The following is a 24,192-nucleotide window of genomic DNA, read 5'->3' on the forward strand; positions in this document are numbered from 1 at the left end:
TCTACTAGGCCGAATTGGGAATAAGCTTCCTTTCGGCCGACTAGAAGGCTACGTATGCGCTAAGCGACGCTACGCGCATATATAGCTTATACTCGACGTTCCGTTGTTCTAGATAGATCTTCTTTTTAGTAGCTTTAGAATTTTATACATTCGGATCTAGACCTTTGTGCGTAACTTCGGTTTAGACCCTTACATTTTCTAAAGCTCGTTATCGAATAGATTCCTCGACGGAAATACTGCCTAAACTTTAGGCGCAGCTCGCTATAGAGATAGAGCGGATTTAAAACGAATATCGCGCTACTATCGTAGAGACTAAAGCTATATATAACGAACGACATCGAGCTAACGAGCTCGCACAACGCGAACTCGAGATAGTACGGCGCGAACTCGAGGTAGTACGACGTAAACTCAAGATACGTCTCGAACAAGCCGGAAAACGACTAGTATAACAGACGCCGGAAGCGAGTAGCTCTATACTTACCCTAGAAATAATCGAAATAATAACGACGGATATAAACACGACGAATATAACAAACACGAACGACGACTATGTACCGAGACGCCTAAAAGAGCGTCTCCCGACGCTATAGACCTTTAGTAGCAAAAGATTAGAATAGGAAGACTAGCACCTCGCTGCCCTATCGAAGCTCGCTATTAACAAAGTAGCTATTAGTAGGGACTTCGACTAATTCCTCTACTTAATAAGTAGGCTTAAAGAGAGTACGGCGAGAATAGTAAGAACAACTATCGAGAACGCTCTCCGACTTAGGTAAGGTAACGCGAACGATTTCCTCGAGTACCTAAACAGTATCTATAGCGATATAAACTAGTAACGACGAGCGCTACAAACCCTCTCGAGGATATAATAGCGCGACAACGAACCTATCGCGACCTACCTACCTTAATTCGAGGTAGTTCTTACTAATACAGGAATAGCCGAGACCCTCTTACTAGGTACGGAATCGGACCTAAAGCTCGAAGGTATTTAGATTACCCTCCTCGAGAACTCTCTTAACGAAGAGATGCGTAAGGCATTACTCCTGTTTACCTTAAACCCGCCGGATAAGTACTTAACCTTTACGAGAAACCTTCTTACTATTAGCGGATCGCTTGCAAACCTTCGTTTTCGGTCGAACATATCTAGACCCTCTGCTCCCTAGGCGACCCTACTATCGATAGGGTTATAGGCGACCCTACTATCGATAGGGTTATAGGCGACCCTACCGCGAGAATCGAAAGACGAAATAGATTAGGAACCTACTCGATCTAACTAAGTCGAGTTAAGTAATAAGAAGAGAGCAAAGTAGGTTATAAGAGAAATAATATAGGCTCGAAGGGAATAAGGCCTTTGTCTCTGTTATAGGATAAAAGGGCACCTTATCGCCGACTGTACCTATCTTGCCGCCCGAAACCTAAACGCTATATAAGCTATAGTTAGTAAGGCCGAGCGCGAGATATAGGAAGCCTTTCTAGAAGAAGACAACGACTTAGTATCGGAAAACGAGTAGCCTTTACGACAAGTCGTCTATAAAGGTAGAGTTAGATATAAGCAGAAGTAGAGTAGAATATCTTTCGAGATACAAAAATAGAATAATCTCTTTTCTATACTTCCGCTATTATTAACGATAACGCACTTCGATTCTCTCTTATTAACAACGGTAGCTAATCGTATTATCTAATAAACGAACGGTTAGCTAAGAGACTCCGGCTCCTATAGATTCCTGTTCCGAGACGAAAGGTTATTAGCGCGTAAGGATCCCCCTCGTAGAAGAAGGGAATCTCTTTTATTACTAAGTTCTCTCTTAATGTCGGCGGGCACAAGTCTACGGCGTTTGCTTACGCTATACCCGACTTATAAGAGGATCTTATTGTCAGAGGCTGGTGCCTGAGGCTGCATCGGCTGTGCCGATGCCTAGGCTAACGCCCAACGGACGAACGCCGGTTTAGAAATCTACTAGGCCGAATTAGGAACAAGCTTCCTTTCGGCCGACTAGAAGGCTACGTATGCGCCAAGCGACGCTACGCGCATACATAGCTTATACTCGACGTTCCGTTGTTCTAGATATATCTTCTTTTTAGTAGCTTTAGAATTTTATACATTCGGATCTGGCCCTTTATAAGCAACTTCGGTTTAGACCCTTACATTTTCTAAAGCTCGCTATCGAATAGATCCCTCGACGGAAATACCGCCTGAACTTTAGGCGTAGCTCGCTATAGAGATAGAGCGGATTCGAAACAAATATCGCGCTACTATCGTAGAGACCGAAGCTATATATAACAAACAATATCGAGCTAACGAGCTTGTATAACACGAACTCGAGATAGCACGATACGAACTCGAGGTAGTACGACGCGAACTCGAGATACGTCTTAAACAAGCTAGAAAACGACTAGTACAACGGACGCCGGAAGCGAGTAGCTCTAGACTCGCCCTAGAAACAATCGAAATAACAACGACGGACACAAATACGACGAATATAACAAACACGAACGACGACTATATACTAAGACGCCTAAAAGAGCATCTCCCGATACTACAGACCTTTAGCAGCAAAAGATTAGAATAGGAAGACTAGCACCTTACTGCCTTATCGAAGCTTGCTATTAACAAAGTAGCTATTAGTAGGGACTTCGACTAATTCCTCTATTTAATAAGTAGGCTCGAAGAGAGTGCGGCGAGAATAGTAAGAACAACTATCGAGAACGCTCTCCGACTTAGGTAAGGTAATGCGAACAATTTCCTCGAGTACCTAAATAGTATCTACGGCGACATAAACTAGTAACGACGAGCGCTACAAACCCTCTCGAGGATATAATAGGGCAATAACGAACCTATTGCGACCTACCTACCTCGATTCGAGGTAGTTCTCGCTAATGCAGGAATAGCCGAGACCCTCTTGCTAGATATAGAATTAGACCCGAAGCTCGAAGGTATTCGGATTACCCTTCTCGAGAACTCTCTTAACAAAGAGATGCGTAAGGTATTGCTCCCGTTTGCCTTAAACCTACTAGATAAGTACTTAACCTTTACAAGAAACCTTCTTACTATTAGCGGATTATTTGTAAACCTTCGTTTTCGGTCGAACATATCTAGACCCTCCGCTCCCTAGGCGACCCTACTATCGACAGGGTTACGGGCGACCCTACTATCGACAGGGTTATAGGCGACCCTACCGCGAGAATCGAAAGATAAAATAGATTAGGAACTAACTCGATCTAACTAAGTCGAGTTAAGTAATAAGAAGAGAGCAAAGTAGGTTATAAGAGAGACAATACAGGCTCGAAGGGAACAAGGCCTTTATCTCCGTTATAGGATAAAAGGGCACCTTATTGCCGACTATACCTATCTTGCCGCCCGAAACCCGAACGCTATATAAGCTATAGTTAGTAAGGCCGAGCGCGAGATATAGGAAGTCTTTCTAGAAGAAGATAACAACTCGGTTTCGGAAAACGAGTAGCCTCTACGATAAGTCGTCTATAGAGGTAGAGTTAGATATAAGCAGAAGTAGAGTAGAATATCTTTTAAGATACAAAAATAGAACGATCTCTTTTCTATACTTCCGCTATTATTAACGACGACGTACTTTAATTCTCTCTTATCGACAACGGCAGCTAATCGTATTGTCTAATAAATAAACAGTTAGCTAAGAGACTCCGGCTCCTGTAGATTCCTATTCCGAAACAAAAGGTTATCGGCGCGCAAGGATCCCCCTCGTAGAAGAAGGGAATCTCTTTTGTTACTAAGTTCTCTCTTAATGTCGGTAGGCATAAGTCTATAGCGTTTGCTTACGCCGTACCCGACCTATAAGAGGACCTTATTCTCGGAAGGCCCTATCTCTTTTATAAGAGTGCATAAGTTATCGAGTCGACGAACCGTCTCGAGTTCCTTCTCGACGGTTTTTCGATACCTTACGAGATACGGCCGATAGGTTCTACAAAGGCTAAGGCTGTTAGTAGAGCTGCCTTTAGATACCTCGCTCGGTTATCTCGGAAATAAGATATTACTATCTTTGCTGCCTCCCTCGAAGACATTAAGAAGGCGTTACGTACAAAGAAAGCCCTTACTTATAAGGACATTGTCGAGAAGCTTCCCGAATACTACCGCCCCTAGATACGTGCCTTTATCTAGGAAGGAGAGCAGCTACCTCCGTATCGACCCGGATTTAACTACGAGATCCTACTTACTACTAACAGCAATAGGAAACCTAGCGAACCTCCCTAGGGCCCTCTCTATAATATAACCCGGGACGAGCTTTTAGTCCTCCGGAAGGAACTATACTCGCTCCTCGAGAAGGGCTATATTCGGTATAGTAAGTCCCCTACCGCTACGCCGGTTCTTTTCGCTAAGAAACCTGGCGGCGGCCTTCGTTTCTGTGTCGACTACTATAGACTAAACGCTATTACTTTAAAGGACCGTTTTCCCCTCCTACTTATCCGAGAGACGCTTACGTCTCTTAGTAAAGCTAAGTAGCTTACGAAGCTTAACGTCTCTACTGCATTTTATCGGATCTATATTACTAAAGGCGAGGAATAGAAGACTGCTTTCCGTACCCGCTATAGCTTGTTCGAGTAGAACGTTTGCCCCTTTAGTCTTACTAGTGCGCCGGCTACCTTTTAATAGTATCTAAACTAGATCCTATGCGACTTACTTAACAACTTTTGTATAGCCTATATCGACGATATCCTTATCTTCTCTTCCGGTACCCTTGCCGACTACTAGGAGAAGGTAACGAAGGTTTTACAACGTATCGAGGATAGCGAGCTTGTCCTAGATATATTAAAGTGCGAGTTCGAGACTCGTACTACGAAGTACCTAAGATATATCGTCGAAGTAGGTATCGGCGTACGAATAGACCCCGCGAAGGTATAGGCTATCCGGGACTAGGATAGACCCCTAACTATTCGCGGAGTCCGCTTGTTCCTCGGGTTCGCTAATTACTATAGGATGTTTATCCGCAAGTATAGCAATCTTGTTCGCCCTCTTACCGATCTTACGAAGAAGATAATAGGCTTTCGTTAGGGAGACGAATAGGATAAGGCTTTTAAGGATATTAAGGACGCTTTTATCTACGGGCCTGTCCTAGCGAGCTACGACCCGGATAGGAAGACGCGAGTCGAGCCCGACTCTTTAGGCTAGGCGACGGGCGGTGTACTACATTAATTCGATATAGTACTATAGACTTAGCGACCGGTAGCGTTCTTCTCGCAGCGACACGCTATTGCCGAGATTAACTACGACATCTACGACAAAGAACTCTTAGCTATCGTTAAGTGTTTAAAGGAATGGAATTCGGAACTACGCGGACTAAAGTACGAATTCGAGGTCCTTACGGATTACAAGAACCTCGAGCCTTTCTTTATTAAGAAGTCTCTTAACGAACGCTAAATCCGATAGAGCGAGTTCCTCGCGCCCTTCCGTATGTTGTTAGTTTATCGCCCTAGAAAATAAGCTACTATCCCGGATGCGTTATCTCGACAGGAGTAGGACATGCCGTAAGACGAATCTAATAATAGGCTACGTAGTCGAGAGGGAATCTTACTCGACTCTAGCCTAAAGGCCTTCCCCGCCGAGCTATCTACGCCTACTTCTCCCTTCCTAGACGATACCGAGTTATCGCAGCTTTAGACAGATGCTTTTTCGCTACTATGCGGAAATAGTTACTTACGCGTACTCGAGGCCGTCGAACAAGGTTAACAGGCATTCCCTATAGATCTTAACCTTAAGCTCTCTATCGGGGAATGCGATATACAGGACGGCCTACTTCGCTTTCGAGAACGGATCTGGCTACCTCTCTTCGAACCGCTAATAATAAGAGTTATCTAAACGACGTACAACTCGGTCCTTAGTAGACATGCCGGACGCGATACTACTATCGACTTTCTATCTCGATAGTTCTTCTAGCCGGGAATAAACGCCGAAGTACGTAAGTTTGTACGAAACTGTGCTACGTGCGGGCAGACTACTATCTAGAGAGAGAAGCGACGCGGGCTATTACGTCCCTTGCCGATCCTAGAGCGCATTTAGACGGAGATATCGATAGACTTTGTTATAGACCTAGCGCCTAACGAGGAGGACGGCGCTACTACCCTCCTTATTATTACGGATCGCCTCGGGAAAGGCACTATGCTCTTACGAGTCCCTCCCGGCTAGTTCGACGCTAAGGGCGTCGTAGAGCTCCTTATCGAACGCTACGTTAGCATATACTAGCTACCTACCGGTATTACGTCGGATCGAGGTGTTTAATTTATAAACGCCTTCTAGAAAGAAGTATACAAGTAGTTAGGTATTGTTCGGCGACTATCTACTACATACTACCTAGAGACCGATAGTTCTACCGAACAACGAAACTAGGAAGTCGAGACCTACTTGCAGGCATTCGTTAGCTATAATTAAGGCGATTGGGGCAAGTGGCTCTCGCTCGTACAGATCGCCTTAGATTCGCGTGTACCCTCTACGACGTAGGTCTCTCCCTTCTTCCTTATATATAGGTACTACCCGCGTACGATCGAGACTATTTCCGATACTATCAAGTTGCTTCGGAACCCTCGCGAGGAAGGTACGCATATCGTTACTAAGCTATAACAGGCTCGCGAGTTCGCTGCTTTAGCAATAGCCGTAGCCTAGTAGTAGTAGGAGTACTATGCGAACCGGTCCCGGAACGTCGCTACTAAGTATAAGGTTAGGGACAAGGTCTGGCTCTTACTTCGGAACATTAAGACGGACCGGCCTACGAAGAAGCTCGACTAGATTTACGCGAAGTATACGGTTGTCCGTACTTTCGAGAGTATGCCCTACTTCGTCGAGCTCGATGTTCTTCGTAGTATTTATCTAAGGTTTTATACGTTGCTCTTACGATTAGTACATAACGATGCGCTTCTGTCCTAGGTCGTTACGGATTCGTAGCCCGCCGCGATTCTTAACGATGCGGGAGACGAAGAATACGGTGTAGAGGCTCTTCTACGCTGTCGTACGAGGCGCGTCGGCCGCGGCTATCGCCGAGAGGCTCTTATTAAGTAGGTAGGTTACGACCGACCTACTTAGGAACCTTTGCGCGAGTTTGAGGATATAGTAGCTCTCGAGCGTTTCGAAACGCTCTACGGCGACGCGAATACGGCAGACGGTCCTGCATAACCTTAAACTGCGCGACGTTAGACTCCTTAGTCCAGTTCTTTGTTACGGGCCCTTACCTTTACCAGATACTAGATACGACTACTAGATACCTGTTTATCTATCGTACGATATAAAACTACGACACCGCGCTTAGTATACTAGACTCGACCCTCTTCCTTCGACAAAAGATAAGAATCTCGTAAAAGATTTAAGTCTTCCCCCTCTTAAACTTGTAGTAAACTATATCGACTATATAACGAAGCACTTAGAAGTCTACGACTTCCCGACTAGGTAAAACCTACAAGTTTAAGAGGAGCATTATAGAATAGAGGACCTACATAACGCAATAGCGCATATAGTAACATATAGAGTATAACCCTACTTACGACATAGGGTTAGCTAAACTACTTCTATGCGCACCCTAAATAGCTAGCCGTTAGGCTACTATGTCTGTTAGCCGCTTCGTTATCGGCCTAGACGTTATCGACTAGTAGGTTGCATAAGGCGTCTTAAGAACATGTAAATCTGAGTACATACAGATTCCTAAAAAATATATACCTAACAATTTCCCGGAGGTCAAATAGCTAAGTAGAATAGACCCTTTACCTCCGGCTTTTTATAAGCTGTAGGGCATATTGTTTGTTGTTTGTTTGTTTATTCCATTTACGTCCTTTTAGAGTCTATAACTATGTAGGACGGCCTTGCCCTAAAGGCAAGGCAGTAGATCTATTTACAATTAAAATCTTCTGTATTCTTTAACCTTAGGGGAGACCCCGTGCCTAAGGCAATGCTAAAGGACTTTAAACAAATGTAAGACAAAGGAAATTAAACGAGTGTTGCAGCCTAGGGCTGCAGAATTTTCGCGCTAAGCTTTTTGTAGAATTTTCAGCGGATCCTTCCGCTTCGTACGCACGCACGCTGCAAATTCGAAATGTAGTGCAGAAGTAGTACAAAATGCTATGCAAAATGCTATACAAAAGTAGTGCAAAAGCAGCTGTCTAACTCGCTGCCTTCTCTTATCCTTAATATGCCTTTGTGGAACTGTATACCGCTTCTAAACGCATATAGCTACGTAGGTTAATCGTAGAGTTATAGGTTCTACTAAGTCCTATCTCTTTAAAGTGTTTCGGTTCGGATTTCGAGGAGGTGCGCATATAGGATAGAGTGGACTGCTTCTTCTTCTTGTTCGTAATGTAGAGGGCTGTTCGTTCGAATCGTGCTGTTGTTCTGTTATAGCTTGTATTTCTTTCGAGGCGGATTTCGAGAAGGATTTCGGGCGGATTTCGAAGGTTTTCGAGGAGGTTTCTTCTAGACTGTCTTGGTTTCCCTTCTAAGGAAGGTACTTACAACGGCCACCGCGTGAAGGTGCAGTCTGTTCGGCCGTCAGCTGTAGGGCATAAGATTAGCAGGTTAGGAGGTAACAGAGCTAAATTTCTAGGGATAGGGTGGAATTTTAAGGCGAATTTAATAGTTACACCGGTTTTGCGATTGGGGGTAGGGATAGGGGGGGGGGGTATTGTTAGAGGCTAGTGCCTAAGGCTACATCGGCTGTGCCGATGCCTAGGCTAACGCCTAACGGACGAACGCCGGTTCAGAAATCTACTAGGCCGAATTGGGAACAAGCTTCCTTTCGGCCGACTAGAAGGCCACGTATGCGCCAAGCGACGCTACGCGCACACACAGCTTATACTCGACGTTCCGTTGTTCTAGATAGATCTTCTTTTCGGTAGCTTTAGAATTTTATACATTCGGATCTAGACCTTTGTGCGTAACTTCGGTTTAGACCCTTACAATTACTAGGCTATAAAGGATTAGCTAACGACATTACCGTTCTAAATATAGCGGTAAAGAGGGGCCTAAAGGTGCCGGCTAGAAGGTACTACCTCGTAGATAGTAGTTATTCGAAGAAGAATCGCTATATACTAGTGCCTTATTAGAAGACACGATATTACCTCCGCGAGTTTAAGGCTACGAAGTAGAAGCCTCGCACTAAAGAGGAGCTCTTTAATCTACGCTATACGTAGTTCCGTAACTATATAGAGCGGATCTTTAGTATTAATAAGCTACGCTAGCGTTGTCTCGACAAAGGCCCTAATAGGGGCTATAGTATCCGTATAAACTCGCGGTTCGTTATATACTACTACGTCCTCTATAACTTTATATATACGAATAGCTACTCTCTAGAGGCAGACGTATCGTAGTAGAATCGCGATATTAATGTCGGCTTCGAGAAGTATAAGGGCGAGAACGAGCCGTCGAGTAAGAAGGAGTAGGATACGGCGATAGTATTACTACGTAACCGGATAGCGGAGGCGATGTAGGAGCAATATAAGCTAACTATTAATTACCGAGTAGAAGAATAAGGTAGTAAATAAGGTAGTAAAGGTAGTAGTAAAGGTAGCTCGAAAAACGTATAGTACGGTAATTAGTTAGTATTCGGAGGTATTAGAGAGAAGGAAGGCATAGGTAGATCTAATACGCTCTAAGATTCTAAAGTGCTGTACCTTCCTAATTAGGCAATAAATTACTCTAATCCTTACTAAAATTACTATACTAGGACTTTTGTATATCCTATTAGGTATATAGCTATCCTACTCCGAACTCTACTACCTTAAATTACCCTACTTTTTAAAAACCTCTTCCTTTTCTACCTCTATTACTAACTACCCCTCTATTACTAAACTACTAACTACCGCCCTTTAATACTACGACTACGACTACGACTACTAGTACTAGTAATCTACCTACGACGAATACGGCTACTACTAGCTATAACCCTCCGATATCGATAGTAGTTAGTAGTAGTACGGCGGCTAATAATTATAAGGAAGAGGTAGATTAAGAGGTGCCGGCGTATGCTAAATAACCGGTAGTAGAGGTAACATAGCTTCCTTCTCTTACTTTACCTTCTGTTTAATCTAGTATTTAAAGAAGGCATTACCGGCACTAGACAACCCTATAACGGTCTCGGCGTTCTTATCTAGCGGAAGGATCTTCTTAATAAATAAGAAGCGATCCTCGTCCTTTAGCTTCTTAAACGTAGCCGATTTATAGTACTTTAAAATCGACTACGTTAATACTAATTAAGGAGCCTACGGTATACGCGTCCGAGTAACACTATATGTCTCTATTACCCTCTTTAACGCTATAGCCGCTATAGAGGTTACCGATACCTAGCTCTCGCTATCGATATTATTAGATAACGGCTTCTTCCTCCGGTAAATGCGCTTCGGAGCTAACGATAGCGTTATAGGAGTAGGCGACGAGGCACTAATACTACCTCTACCCTTTAGCCGCTTTACTAAGCGAGAGGCTATCTCTTCGACATCGTTGCCCTTATCTATATTAGCTCCCTTATTACTACTATTACTCGGTAGCTAGTCTTCTTTAGGCACTAGTATATTACCTCTAAGCTTATCCGGCTTAAAAGCCTTATTACTAGTCGCTAGATTATTACTATATAGGTACTTATACTACTTCGCATAGAGCGGAAGATTCTTCCGGAAGCGACGATAGCGAGCGTTCGTATTATAATACTTATCTTCTACCTCCTTCGACGACCGTAGTACGCTATTAACTAGACTACTCTAGCTACTAATATAACTTAAATAAGCTATATACGCCCTCTACTAGGTCTTACTATTACCTAGCTTATTAGATACTTGTTTAAACAATAAGCCTCTGTTTAGCTAAGCGAATATTACTATACGATAGTCCTTATTTAGTGCCGCTCTAATGTCCTTAATATCCGCCTTCTTAAAGCTATACGCCTCTATTATCTTACCGTCGTCTTTAAGAACGACAGCGGCATTAAACAGCTCTTTAATTATCTCCTTTAGCTAGTTAAACTTCTTCTCTTTCTTATCGTCTACCGGCTCGGAGGTAGCTCGTTTATATAGTATAGTAGGCGGTAGAATCGACGGTAGAAGCGATAGTAGTAAATCGACGGTAGTAGAAGCGACAGTAGTAAATCGACGGTAGTAGAATCGACAGTAGCACTACTACTACGACGACGACAATACGTACGACGCGAGGTAGCCGTATACTAAGGTAACTAACTAAGGAAGGTATAGAGCGGATTAATAAGCAACTAATTAATCACAGGTGAACATAGAACCTTATTAACTAAGCCTTATTAATTACGACTTATCGATTTATCGACTTATGGTCATTAATCGATTAATAAGGGCGAAGTAAACATAGCCTAACGTCGTGGCGTGTCCCAGGCTGTAGCTTTTCCACTACAAACGCCCCTCCTCTGTACCTGAATTGGCCTGTCAATTCGTCCGCCTGAAATACACCGCTCCAGCTGCAGCGTGACATCTGGGACCATGCCCGCGGCCAAGATATGGTCCCTCGCGTGGCTGATTACCCTTTGGGTTTTCACGCTGGGGGGTACCATTATCATTTTGATCGCGTCCGGTGGTTCCTACCTTGGCGGCTACAGTGACGATAGCCTAGCCACCATAGCATTGGCTGGCACATGGAATCAAGACGATAACACATACCTGAACCAAACGTAAGTCGCATCGCAGAACCATTCCTTACCGAATGCCTGGCTAATGCGCCCTGACCTTCCGGACAGCGCCTGGGGAACCACCTTGATCGTCTGCGCTTCGGCAACAATTGTCATCAACTTTGTCTCGGTCGTACGGCTGGCCGCCCGCAAGCTCACTCCGTTCTACGTCCTTGCCAGCAATGCTGTGTGTCTGTTCGCATGGGCGGTCATCTTGGTTGCTTCGGCACTCACGCCGCCTGGGTGGAATGATGTGGCATTGATTGGCAATGGCATACTCATGTGAGAGTCGAATCTCATGCGCTTCTTTCGTGTCATTGCTAACATCGTGTAGCTTGACCTCCATCGGACAGGTAATATACAGCTCCGTCTTGTACGGGCGACAACGACGAATGCCCGCAACCGTGGACGAAGAGAAAGATTCCTCACCCGAGGAAGAAGCAACAGCATCAGCACCAGCAGCACCAGTAGCAGAGCCTGTCGCCCCGGTGGTGAACACGGTCTATGTTCCTGTCATGGTCCCACGGCCACCAACTATCGACGACGACGACTCTGGTTTTGAAGAACCGGCGCCGGACTACGAAACGGTAGTTGGTGGTAACGATGGAGGCGTGTCGGGCAGTGGCACGCAGAAATTCAACGACCTGTAATGATATGGGAGATACCATCTGGAGTAAGGAAGCGCCATGGATTGTGTTAATCATAGCGGCATAACGATGTATCGCTATATTGTGCAGAAGATGTGAGGTTCCTGAACACCGTGGCATGGCATGGCATGGCCTTGGCTTTGTAAGTTGTCGTGTCCTCGTATAGCAGAATTCATTCCGACGCCACTGACCGCATGGCAGCTCAGTCATATGAAAGAGGGACGCCTCGGTCTTCACAAAACTACCCCAAACTCTCCTCACCGCCATACTCCCAATGCGGTAAGAAACATTGCCCCTCCTTCCCACATGGCATCATTTTCGCGTGTCCGGCACACATCGGCTAGTAAACCTCCGTCCCTCTGCTCAAACCGCACAATCCTGGCTGACGGAGTCAAACTCGTGCGGCGACAGTTGCGCGCAAAGTTTGCGAGTCGTACATCAGGATCGGTTCTGCAAAAGTTCCAGAGCCATTTTGCTAATGTTCCTCCTCGCTGTCATCCGAGAAACACGGGTAGAAGTGGTCCTAAGTAGCTTGGAGTGGATGCAGTCTGGACGGGAGCATGGAGGTAAGTACCGCTTTAAGTTCACCTTGCTATACGGACTTGTACAAGAGTGGGAACGCTACTAGATCTACGCATCGGAATGGCAAATCGACCCGCAATGACAAAACCGGAGGATGCCCTGAGGCTTGCATCTACCGAAGTACAAATAGGTTCCAATCGCCTCGATTATGCTGCAGGACCAAACACCCTTAAGCTGAGAGCTGCATACTCTCTCAATTCACCAGCATGCGTGCCTTCTCGATCTCTTTCGCTTTGGCGGCACCTCTGCTGGCTCTCGCAGCACCAGCTAAACGTGCAGGCTCTGACCCGACTGTAACACTGTCTTCAGGCGTCATTGTTGGCACCGCAACTTCAGTGCTCAATCAACCGAGCGCAACCGGTCTCGTGAACGCCTATCTTGGGATTCCATATGCTCAGAGTCCTCCTCTTCGCTTCGCGCCACCCACCGCTGCTCAAGCATGGAGCGAGCCGCTCATAGCTCAGAAGTTCCCTCCGAGTTGTCTGCAGCAGTTCTTCCCTGGAGAGGCTGGAGTTAAAACCAAAGCGTACTTGAACAACCCGGGAGGACCGCCTCCTGCCGAGAGCGAGGATTGCTTGTACACGAACGTGTATGTACCAGAGGGTACCAAAGCGGGCGACAACAAGGCGGTGATGTTCTGGATCTATGGTGGCAACAAGTAGGTTCTCCATCAATTGATCTTTGCACTGCGGCCATCAGTCGTCTAACCTCGCCACCACAGCCAATTTGGAACCGGATCACTTGCCTTCTACAACGGCAGCTCCCTCGCAGTCAACCACGATGTCATAATTGTCACCTTTAATTATCGCATGAATATCTTCGGCTTCTCCAACTCCCCCGAGATTCCAAAGAACTCTCAAAACAGCGGCTACCTCGACCAGCGTTTCGCCCTGCAGTGGGTTCAGGACAACATCCGAGCTTTCGGCGGTGATCCAGCGAAGGTCACCATCTTTGGAGAGTCTGCCGGCGGATATGGCGTGAAGCAGCTCCTCGCACAACCTCCTTCTCCTCTCCCATTCCGCGCGGCCATCCTCGAATCTCAAGCCCAAGGAGCGCTCGGCAATGGCGCCGTCAACTACCCAATCGTCCTGGCTCACTTCAACTGCGCCGACATCACATGTCTCCGCGCCGTACCAGCTCAGGACATTCTGGACTTCATCACCGACAACGCCCTCGGCTTCTTCGCAGTCGAGGACAACACAAACGTCAACTCCAACTCTCTCCCATCCATTAGTTCCGGGCAGTTCGCCCCGGTGCCCATCCTCATCGGCACCAACAAAGACGAGTTTACCCTCTTCCTCGACATCCTCGGTCTCAACGGTGCTACCTCTCCATCCCAAGTGCCCGGTCTGCCCGCCAACCTTTCTTTAATCGCGAATCCCCTCACAGACCTCTACAACTCCCTCGTGCCGCCGATCACAACCCCGATCCTCAGCCGAATCGCCACAGACGCCGTCTTCACCTGTCCCGCCAGCTCGCTCTCCTCAGCCATCGTCTCCGCCGGCCGACAGCCAGTCTGGAGATACCGCTTCGACGCCGACTTTCCCAACGTGAGATTCTATCCCAACGCTGGAGCGTACCACAGTTCCGAGATCCCAGAGGTTTTCGGAACCTACTTCGAGAACGCACAAACGACCACAGCGCAGAGGGAGTTGAGTAAGTACATGCAAAGTGCGTGGGCTGGATTCGCAAAGAACCCGACGCAGGGACCTGGTTGGCCAAAGTTGGGTAGCGCAGGCGGGAAGGAGTTGCAACTCTTGGGCTCGAAAGCGAATGAGAATGGAGGAACGACTGTGTCGTTGACAGAAGCAGATGTGGCTTGCCCATTGATCTTCCCGGTCGATGTGGCGGCTGGCTTTGCTTACTAGACCGACCACGATTGGGAAGTGGTCAAGGGAGCCTATACACATAACGACAGCATCACATGCACCAGAGTCGTCCTCGAGACGCTACGATCAGACGATAGATTCAACACATGACATGCACGATAGAGTAGAGATACACGAAGCAAATAGAACATCAGCTCTTGACCTCAAGTCTACACCCTTCCGCACAACTAACCACCAACGTAACTTTCTGCCTCTCCGTCCCGACCTCTGGAAACGCCTCCCCATCCCCAGCCACTTTCCACTCCCTCCACCGCCTCACCATACCAACAATCACACTCCCCGCCTCCAACAGCGCAAATTCCTGACCCAGACATACCCTCCTCCCACCATTGAACGGCAAATACGCCCACCCTGCTTCCGCGAACAGCCGGCCATCATTCTCAAGCCATCTCTCCGGCCGGAAATCCGCTGCGTCGGGGCCAAAGATGTCTTCTCGTCGATGCATGATGTAGGGACTGTATGCTACCGCTTGTCCTTTGCGGATGAGGATTGGAGAGGTGCGGTCTGGACCGCCGCCGGTGGGGAGGGTTGTGGTTCGGGAGGCTGTGCGGGAGTTTATGGGCACGGAGGAATAGAGGCGGAGGACTTCTTTGAGGATGGCGTCGAGGTAGCGCATACGTTTTAGTTGGGCGCGGGATGGTGGACTTGGGTCGGTGCCGCAGATTTGGGTGATTTCTTGGCGGAGGGTGGTGAGGGTTCGGGGGTGGGATGCTAGGAGGCGGCTGGAGTATGTCAACATTAGTGGGCGACTGCGGATTCATGCGGGTCAGGACACTTACCACGTCCAACTTAGCAGACAGGCTGTCGTATCCCTCCCAGCCAAGAGGACATTCAGACACTGCTCTCTCAACACCTTCCGATCCTGTGTCTCGGGTAGCAAAGCTCCCAGCACGGAGTAGCCTTCCGTCTCACCCTCGTTCACGTCCTTGACCCTCAACGCCTCCTCGATCGCAGCGTCAATGAAGCGATGCACAATCCGACACGACTTCCGAAATCCAGGTCCATCGATCAACCAATACAACCCGCCCAACCTCCCTCTCCTAGCCAACCAATCCTGCGCCTCGTCGAAAGCTGCAGCGAAATCATCCATCTCCACTTTCTTTCTCTGCTCATCCTCACCCTCCATTCTCTTGCCGAAAAGAAGCGACATCGTCGTCTCCAATGTCAACCGAAAGAACAGCGGTTGAAAGTCCACCTCCTCTCCTTCGGGGACATCCCTCAGCATCTTCCCCACCAAACCATCAATCTCATCCAACATCCGATCCGTATTCTGTTGATAAAACGCCGGCCGCAGCAAAGCGCGAGTGCGTGCCCAGGCAGCGCCATCCTGCGTGAAAATCCCATCGCCGAGGAGGGCGAAGAAGACTTTCCGCCTCTCACCCAAGTCGAAGTCTGCTCGTTCCATTAGCTCCCAGACCACGCCAAATACTGATAGAGGAACGATAATACCTTCGAACTGCGTACTCAGCACAGCTTCCACATTCTCCGGCTCAAAAGTATCGATCCCGCTGATTCCCAGGAGGCGTTGTTCGAAAGTCCAGTTTCCGGTACTGCGAACTAGGTCGTTGAAGAAATGGAGGAGTCGTTGTTCTTTTGCTACACGGAAAGTTCGGAGGAGGAGGCCCAGTCCAAGGTAGGAGCTCCCGGCTTCGAGGATGGGGGCTGGTTGGCAGTTGTGGGCTTGGGCGTAGGCGAGGTCGGACTATTGGGTAAGTCAGGTGGGTGGTCGAGAAGTTGAAGGATGGGAATAGGCAACGCACACGGTTGATATCTCGTCGTTGGAGTACGGTGAAGGCGAGCCATGCTATGGCTGCTGCAGTGATCGTTAGGAGAAGCGTAGTAAATGCCATTGTGTCGTTGCGCTATCCGACTTGACGGCTAGTCAGGCTCGTGTCAAGCGATCGTGCAGCAGCCTCACAAGGTACATGTATGTAAGCAGGAAAGCCCAGGCACCAATCGACAATCAGCCAAACCATCTAAACAAGGCCAAGTATAACGGCTGTCCTCAAAATGCCGGGAGGTGGATCCGTGTGTTGGCACATGGACCCGCTGAGGCTGAGGATGCGACAGGGGTACGCGAAATCAATACTTTCGTGCATATTGGCGAAGCACCTGTCAGCTTCGGCCCCGAATGGTCGTCTTAGCCGTACAGCTTGAGGGCCGAAAATTGCTCGGTGTTGATGGGATCGATATCGATGCCTATGTGCTTGTCAAATGTCAAATCGCTCGAGGACTGTCGTAAATGGTCAATACAGAGACATCTTAGCACCATGCCATGCCAGAGCTTCACCTCATTTCAGGGCAACTCCGCAATCCTCGGTTGACCTCCCTCCTTCTTCTGCCCTTCGTCCCCAGCCAACTCAAGCGGTTCCATTTTCCCTCCCTCCTCGACCGTAGCAGGTAGCTGAAAGGCCTTGTCCTTCGCCTCCAATTCTCCCACCTGGCTGCCATCAACTCCCAACTCATGAACCTTCCCTGGCCCCAGCTTCTTACTCGACTCGCCCGGTAATTCAGCTTTCTCGCCACCCAAACCTCCCGTATTTGTGTCGCTCTGAGCGGTCAAACGCCGTGCTTTTCGCTTCCGCCAACGGTAGATTACCACCCCGCCCACCACCAGTACGATAGCCGCGATGATGCCTACGACGATACCGACGATGTCGCCGACTGTGAGACTAATTTCCACCACGGAAGACTCCGTGGATGCTGGAGCTGGAGCCGGTGTAGAGGTCACATTGTAGGCGACAGGGGTCGGTTCCGGAGCAGGTGAGGGTTTCAGGCTGTCCGCTCGGATGTTCTCGATGCGGAGACAGGAGAGTTCGGCTTTGGAGGAGGAGATTCGAGTGGTGGCGATGTTTTGGGCGAAGTCGGCGACGGGCATGAAGACCTAGATTATGGTTATCAGACAGGTGGGAAGGGAGGCGGGAGGGTTGCGGTGAACGAACGAAGAGAAGTGGTGTCACGGCTTGGATCCATGATGTGTATACGCTTTCGGAATTGTTGTTGTAGATGCTCACGGCGCCTTGCCAGGTCTCATTGAGAGTGCAGTTTGGGTTTAGGACTGTGTTGTAGTTTTCGCCGTTGGAGGTGAGAGGAAATCCAAGGGCTTGGACTGCTCTGTAGTCTATCAGCATGTTACTTCGAGTCGTATCGCGTAGTGGACGTACGACTCATCGAAGAAGTATGAGCAGTCTCTCGGGAAGTTGTCGCGAAGATTTCCGGCGAGAGTGTTGCAGAGACCTGGCAGACTCGTATTTGTCAAATTCGAGCCTGGTCCGATCCTATCAGGCGTGGTGAGCCAGTTGGCATGTTGCTCGGTCACGGCTGCGAGGGCGTTGGAACATTTCTCGTCAAGAGCTGATGAGCATGTGCCGTCATCGTCCTGGCCTCGAAGTAGAGTGTTGTAGTTTAGAGAGAAGCCCAGAATGGCGCAGACCTACAAACGTATCAGCCAGCGAGTCGAGCAGCTTTCATATCATGGCTGCTCACATCGTAACCAAGGGAGAAGTCTCCAGAATAGTTCGCTCCAAAAGTATTATACCACAAACCGTAGCTCGATGAGGTCGCGTTGAGCGAGGAGTTGCCAATGTCAGGAGCAGAGTGCACAGTAACAGCAAGACCCGAGTCTTGAGTTCGTCCAGTGTTTTGCTGCCCCGTCTGAGGCCCTTGAAGGACGTTCGGATTGATGTAGAAGATGCCTGTCGCATTGGCGTCCTCAAATGTCTTGCCGCAGATCGTCGAGGATCCAGCCTCCAATTTACTGGCTAAAGCCCATAGCGGCGCTGTCGTATTTTCATTGCTCGTCTGTGCAGCTGCGAGTCGTGATGAGGCCAGCACTAGAGTCAGCGAGCAGAAAAGCCGTTTCTTCATGGCGACGAGCGGATGTAAAAGCGTGGAGAGGAGGATTCAGGATATCTATGTCAGTCCTCCTCTCAGTAGTTTCACCGGTTTCCGAGCCCATGTCGGATGGGTGCTCGGACTGTCGGACATGCCGATTGTGGAGATGCATGGCGTTAGCGAGAGAGCACCGCGTCGTTGGCAGTTTGAATTGGTTGGTTCAGGGCTTCTGGAAGCGATGCATCTGGACATGTTCGGAGTGCAGCCGTTGTCGGTGGCTTTGGTTGGGCAAGCGAAGGATGCAACCTCCGGTAGAATTGCCGGGATTGAGCGGGAGGGTTGCATAATGTCTGTCGTTGTCGCGTGCAAAAGCGATGATGTCCTTCAAGGGGCGACTGACAGGTATTGCCAGTGTGAGCTACTGTACATCGAGGCTGCTCTGCCCATCTGCCCGGATGGGCCCATACCTGTGCCAAACGGACATGTCAACATTTGAAGCGGAGCCTTTAATGCGTGCAAATGATGGAGGATGATCATCGAGTCGTCTCCGATTACCGGCCTTGAGGAATGTCGCTCTCTTGAGTCTTGAGATGTACTTGCCGGTATTCCAGTTGAGCAAAGATGTGATGATGTCTGAAGAGAGGGAAGGATCAAGGAGGTGAGAGTTCTGTGAAGTTGTGTGTGGATCAAAGATTATCCGGCCTTCCGAGGTTGGACTTGGTTAGACTTCACCTTGCTGGTCACATCCATTGGCCCGCTCCTTGTTGTTGATACGGACACAGACGTTATACATCGTCGAAGGAATATCAGTTCGTAGGAATCGAGCTCGAGAAAGAGTAGCGGGGCAAGAAACTGCCAGCTCATCAAGCCGCAGACATCTCTACCAAGCAGGGACCTCTCTCGTCCTCGATATCGGACACAGCCACCAAGCACAGACACAGAACAGACCCAGGAGACAGAAGTGAAGATGCCTCTCAGATCGGATCTGCAGCTCGATGCGAAGCTGTTCCGCTCGGACCAGGTCAGCGAGCAAACTGCCAAGTTCAATGCTCAATTGGGAGAAATCATGAAGAGTGGGCCGAAGTGGTATGAGGTATGTTGAAGGTCTCTCAAGATCGAGGAGTTGGAAAGTGTGATTCGTCTCTCAAAGGGCTCCATCGATGGTCATAGCAGAGAATACTGCCCGATATGGCAGAGGGCTGAAATACAGGTAACAGGTCGGAGCCGAAAAATACCGACAAATGCGCTGGAACGGAGAGACGCCGTGAGTACTCTTCTACCCAAGATCATGCCCGCGCCTATCTCCACCGCGCTCACAATCTCCAGCCTCCCCAAGCCCCGCGTACTCGACTCCGCTCAAACCGGCACCATCCCCTCCCGCGATGCAGGCCGCAACCTTCCCACCCGCATCTTCCGCCCTTCCTCTGGCGCCGCGCCCAGATCCCTCTTCCTCCACATCCACGGCGGCGGCTGGGTGCTCCAATCGGAAGCCTACCAAGACATAATGCTGCAATCCTACGCAGACCGCTCTTCTCTCCTCGTCATCTCCGTCGGGTATCGTCTCGCTCCCGAGGACCCGTACCCGAAGGGCAACGAGGACTGTTACGATGCCGCGGGGTGGTTGGTGGATCACGCGAAGGAGGAGTTTGGAGTCGAGTTGGAATTCATTGGAGGAGACTCCGCGGGAGCGCATTTGAGTGCGCTGACGTGTTTCTGGTTGATGGAGAATCGAAGGGAGTGGAAGGGAAAGGGATTGGTTTTGAGTTTTGGAGCGTTTGAGTTGAGTGGGTTTTTGCCGCATGTGTGAGTTCTGATGTCTGAGGGAGATCGCACTCAGGATGTCTTACTGACTGTCTTCTTCACAGCCACAATATCGAAGCACCTGTCGTGATTGATCACGATATTATGACCAAGTTCATACGTCCTCTACCTCTTCACTTCCATCACTCTCAAGCTAACTGTGCCATTCCAGATACATCGAAGCCTACCTGCCGAACAGAACCGCCGAACAACGCCGCGATCCATGGATCAGCCCTCTTTACGCCGACTTGGCTAAGATGAATGTAAGCAGCATGCCTTCATGATCGGTCCACTCTTCAGCGATGCTCTATCAGCCCAGACCACCTCTGCTGACGGCCTCAATAGTTGCCACCAGCCCTTTTCCTCTGCGGCACCGCCGACCCGCTCCTCGACGACAGCGTCTTCATGTCCGCGAAGTGGGCCATGTCGGGCGCAGAGAGCATACTCAAGATCTACCCGGGAGGATGCCATGGATTTACATTCTTCCCCGTGGGACAGACAGAAACGACGGAAGCTGCGTTGAAGGACATCGAGACTTTTGTCACGGAAAGGCTGTAGATCTGAATGACCCATGATACTGTAGACTGAAAGGATGGGGCGTGCGCTACTGAGGCGTCAAGGTATACGACCTACACATTTTTTGGATCTCAAAGGGATTTGAGTAGTCGTGATGCTCTGCAGCTCCATGTATGTACGCTTTCCGGCCGCTCTCCGGCTACATGGCTTTTGGAGCAAGCAAGCAACCTCACCTTTCCCTCTTCCCCTCTTCAACACCGACAAGCTCCACCTCTCCCTACAGAACGATCGACCGACGTTCGAAACTGGTGTTGACGTCGTGGAGCAGCATGATAACAGAACCGGCACCGTAGCTAGCAAAGGTACAGTACGGAAGCTGATTTCTACTGCTTCTTCCACAGCCCGATCTCATCCTCCTCCACTCCCACAAACAAGACCGAACCACTCCTCGACAAGGAATCCAATTTCTCCACCCATCATTTCCGCCAGACTCCATCTCTATTCCTCCTCCCGTCCCTTCAACATGTCCCAACCCATCAATCAAAACAATCGGCTACATCGGCCTCGGCAACGCCGGCTACCTCATGTCTTCTAACCTCCCCAGACAATCCTACAACCTGATCGTCCACGACGCCAATGCCGCTCTTCCCGCTCGCGCCGCTGCTTCCTGGCCCAACACCAGCGTCGCGGACACCTCGGATCCAGCCACGGCGTTCGCAACATGCGACCTGCTCATCACCATGCTTCCCAACGGACACATTGTGCGGGACGTGCTACTCGGCAAGGATGGTAGCCAGGGATTTGCCGCCGGACTGAAGAAGGGAACGGTAGTGATCGATACATCTTCCTCCTCACCATACCACACGCAGACTCTCGGCAAAGACCTAGCCGAACTGGGAATCGTACTAGTCGACGCACCGATCACGCAGACGTATATGCACGCCACAGACTTCGGGGAGTCCACCCTCATGGTCGGGTGTGATGATCTCGTCGTCTTCTCGCGGGTCGAGCCAGTGCTGAAATGTATGGCGAGCTACATCTTCCACACGGGCGGTCTCGGCTCCGGCCACGCGATGAAGACTTACAACAACTACATCATGGCGTCTTCGATCGTGGCGTTGTGCGATAGTCTGGTGAGCGGACAGAAGCAATTCGGCCTCAAACCGGCGATGATGTTGGATGTGTTGAATGTCGGGACGGGAGTGTGTTTTCCTACGCTCAAAACGTTCCGACGGGATGGGTTGACGAGAAGGTACAATTCGGGGTTCGGATTGGGGCTCTTGGTGGAGGATTTGGGCATTACGGAGGAGGTGATGAAGGGTGGATTGGAGACGAGGTTGCCAGGGGTTTTGGGGGAATATCTGCGGGATGCGTTGGGAGAGGTGGAGGGAGGGGTGAAGATTGAGAAGACGGAGGAGGTGAGGGAGATTGGGAAGGAGGACTTTGAGCATCGGTTAAAGGGACTGAATCGGTCGAGTGAGATCTAGATGCATAGATTGTGTACGTGCTTTTGACTTCATCCCAAATGTTGTGGTATGAGTCAAGGTACAGAGGCTCACGAGTCGGGATCTGCGCAACTGCCGGAACCATGGGAAATTTCTCGAGCTTATTGTATATTGTATAGATTACTTGCTCTGCCTCGCGCAATAGAAGAGTGCAAAAGCCGCCAGACGCCAGCCGAACGATGATGGAACTTGATGTAGTGAGGGTATCTCCTTTGACCGCCATGTCATGCTCAGAGCTTGTGTGCATGGAATCGCAGTTCCGGTGGAATAATGATGTAGTGTGGTGTGGAATGAAATGCTCGCTGGGCCGCTTTGTCTTTCCAAAGCTGTCGTTGATGTGGAAAGGAAAAATTGTATTTGTCGGTTGTAGTGGTTGTAGTGGTTGAAGTAAGATGTGAATGAATGATGGAGATTTGTTTGCTGGTAGGCCTCGCTGTCATCTGCCGGGATGTCGAGCGTATCTCATCTGATGATTCGTGGTGGGTGTATTGCGAAGATGGAAGCTCAATTTTTCCCGCCTGACAAGACTCTCTAAATGTCTCGTGTGTCTGAGCCTGTGATCTGATGCGTCTTCGTCGGATGTAGCACACGTATAGCATCGATCTGTAGCATCTGGGATATCACATGTCAGCTTCATGTCACCGCAATCTCGAGCACAGTCGCAATGAGCACTCACCTCGTCGCGCCATAGATCCTCATCCTCTAATCCCTCTACTGCGAGCCGATCTCACACTTCAGACTCAAATCTGATGCCTTCTGATACTCCGATCCACCGGCAATATCCAGCAGCCGGCTAGGCGTCTTCTTCGTCAAGAACAGTCCCACCACCGAGTTACCCTTCTTGTCGGTCCAGTGTGGCTTGCACACCACCTTGCCTTTCAGACCCTTGGTGTGCTCCAGGTAGAGAGCTTGCACGTCCTTGAGGCCTTTGATGTTAAGTGGGTAGTTGAAGTCGAAGGCGTAGGATTGGTTGCAAGGTGTGCCGGAGTGGTCCCAAGTTGCTTCGATTGCGACGATGACGGTGGGAGCTTTGGAGGCGTCGCCCAGGGCGGAAGGGAGGGCAAGGGTGGTGAGAGGCAGAGCCAGGGTGAGGAGTGCAGTGATGATGGAAGGCATGCTGATGGTTGGAAGGTGTTTTGATTTGGTGGAATGTGGATGTCCGTGTCGAGTATCGATGGTCGAGGTTGATGTCGAGTGAGCGTGATGTCTTGATGTTCCTGATCGGCGACGTTGTTGTTGTAGTAATCGAAAAGATGAATGACAGCTGGGAGCGCGAGTCAAGGCATGTGACACGACGTCGTGGTCTTATGGCAATCGCAATGAATGGCGCGTGAAAGTGTAGGAATGTGGTTCTGCCAGCAGAAGGATGGGAGTGGATGAGCCTCACAAGAGAGAAAGTAGAGAAGTAAGCAGTGCGGTGCTCGTGAACCTAACTCTGCCTGTGCTTGGGGTTACCATCATCTTCGCTCCCCTATCATTCGACCGTCGATGGCATCCCAGATCCCTGACACTGTTTGATGAAGTAGCGTCGAATTGACAGCTCGTGATCAGTGCTTCTGCGCCTGTTCCTTGTGGCATGTGCTTCTTTCTGTCGCATTGCAAATTTGAGACACTCGGTATTTGGTCTGCACAGCAATATCGTGAATGGTACGCTTGCTAATGGAACGTACCAGATCCTATGATCCTCCAAAGTACCAAGCATCAGCCACATGAGGTTCGAAATAGATCTTTTACACTTCGATGGTAGGGTGATGACATGCCGGAAAGGTACAGCTTGCAAGGAAGATGTTCA

General features: G+C 49.1%; 6 protein-coding genes across 6 annotated transcripts; 4 read left to right on the forward strand and 2 right to left on the reverse strand.

The window, feature by feature from the left end:
• Nucleotides 1–11,442: 11,442 nt before the first annotated feature.
• On the forward strand, nucleotides 11,443–12,335 carry MYCGRDRAFT_110605 (uncharacterized protein; the record flags this gene model as incomplete). Its single annotated transcript, XM_003850117.1, has 3 exons — nucleotides 11,443–11,630; nucleotides 11,697–11,909; nucleotides 11,962–12,335. 3 exons carry the CDS (start codon nucleotides 11,443–11,445, stop codon nucleotides 12,275–12,277), a joined length of 717 nt encoding a protein of 238 aa, XP_003850165.1.
• Nucleotides 12,336–12,718: 383 nt separating this feature from the next.
• On the forward strand, nucleotides 12,719–14,724 carry MYCGRDRAFT_75146 (uncharacterized protein; the record flags this gene model as incomplete). Its single annotated transcript, XM_003850118.1, has 2 exons — nucleotides 12,719–13,514; nucleotides 13,578–14,724. The coding sequence occupies 2 exons, from the start codon at nucleotides 13,063–13,065 to the stop codon at nucleotides 14,722–14,724; spliced, it is 1,599 nt and encodes a 532-aa protein (XP_003850166.1).
• Nucleotides 14,725–14,875: 151 nt separating this feature from the next.
• CYP-31.1 (putative P450 monooxygenase) lies at nucleotides 14,876–16,378 on the reverse strand (the record flags this gene model as incomplete). Its single annotated transcript, XM_003850190.1, has 3 exons — nucleotides 14,876–15,467; nucleotides 15,525–16,137; nucleotides 16,195–16,378. Coding segments are annotated over 3 exons (1,389 nt in total), but the record flags the coding sequence as incomplete, so codon positions are not given.
• Nucleotides 16,379–19,363: 2,985 nt separating this feature from the next.
• MYCGRDRAFT_101090 (uncharacterized protein) lies at nucleotides 19,364–21,023 on the forward strand (the record flags this gene model as incomplete). Its single annotated transcript, XM_003850119.1, has 6 exons — nucleotides 19,364–19,672; nucleotides 19,797–19,843; nucleotides 19,906–20,382; nucleotides 20,445–20,492; nucleotides 20,552–20,642; nucleotides 20,725–21,023. The coding sequence occupies 6 exons, from the start codon at nucleotides 19,547–19,549 to the stop codon at nucleotides 20,935–20,937; spliced, it is 1,002 nt and encodes a 333-aa protein (XP_003850167.1).
• A 414-nt stretch (nucleotides 21,024–21,437) lies between these two features.
• Nucleotides 21,438–22,208, forward strand: MYCGRDRAFT_30347 (uncharacterized protein; the record flags this gene model as incomplete). The annotated part of the gene is made up of 1 exon (XM_003850120.1): nucleotides 21,438–22,208. A coding segment is annotated over one exon (771 nt), but the record flags the coding sequence as incomplete, so codon positions are not given.
• Nucleotides 22,209–22,931: 723 nt separating this feature from the next.
• MYCGRDRAFT_95416 (uncharacterized protein) lies at nucleotides 22,932–23,516 on the reverse strand (the record flags this gene model as incomplete). The annotated part of the gene is made up of 2 exons (XM_003850189.1): nucleotides 22,932–22,954; nucleotides 23,132–23,516. The coding sequence occupies 2 exons, from the start codon at nucleotides 23,514–23,516 to the stop codon at nucleotides 22,932–22,934; spliced, it is 408 nt and encodes a 135-aa protein (XP_003850237.1).
• Between the last annotated feature and the right edge of the window lie 676 nt (nucleotides 23,517–24,192).

Source organism: Zymoseptoria tritici, chromosome 8 (assembly GCF_000219625.1).
Source record: "Zymoseptoria tritici IPO323 chromosome 8, whole genome shotgun sequence".
In the NCBI taxonomy this organism is placed as follows: domain Eukaryota; kingdom Fungi; phylum Ascomycota; class Dothideomycetes; order Mycosphaerellales; family Mycosphaerellaceae; genus Zymoseptoria; species Zymoseptoria tritici.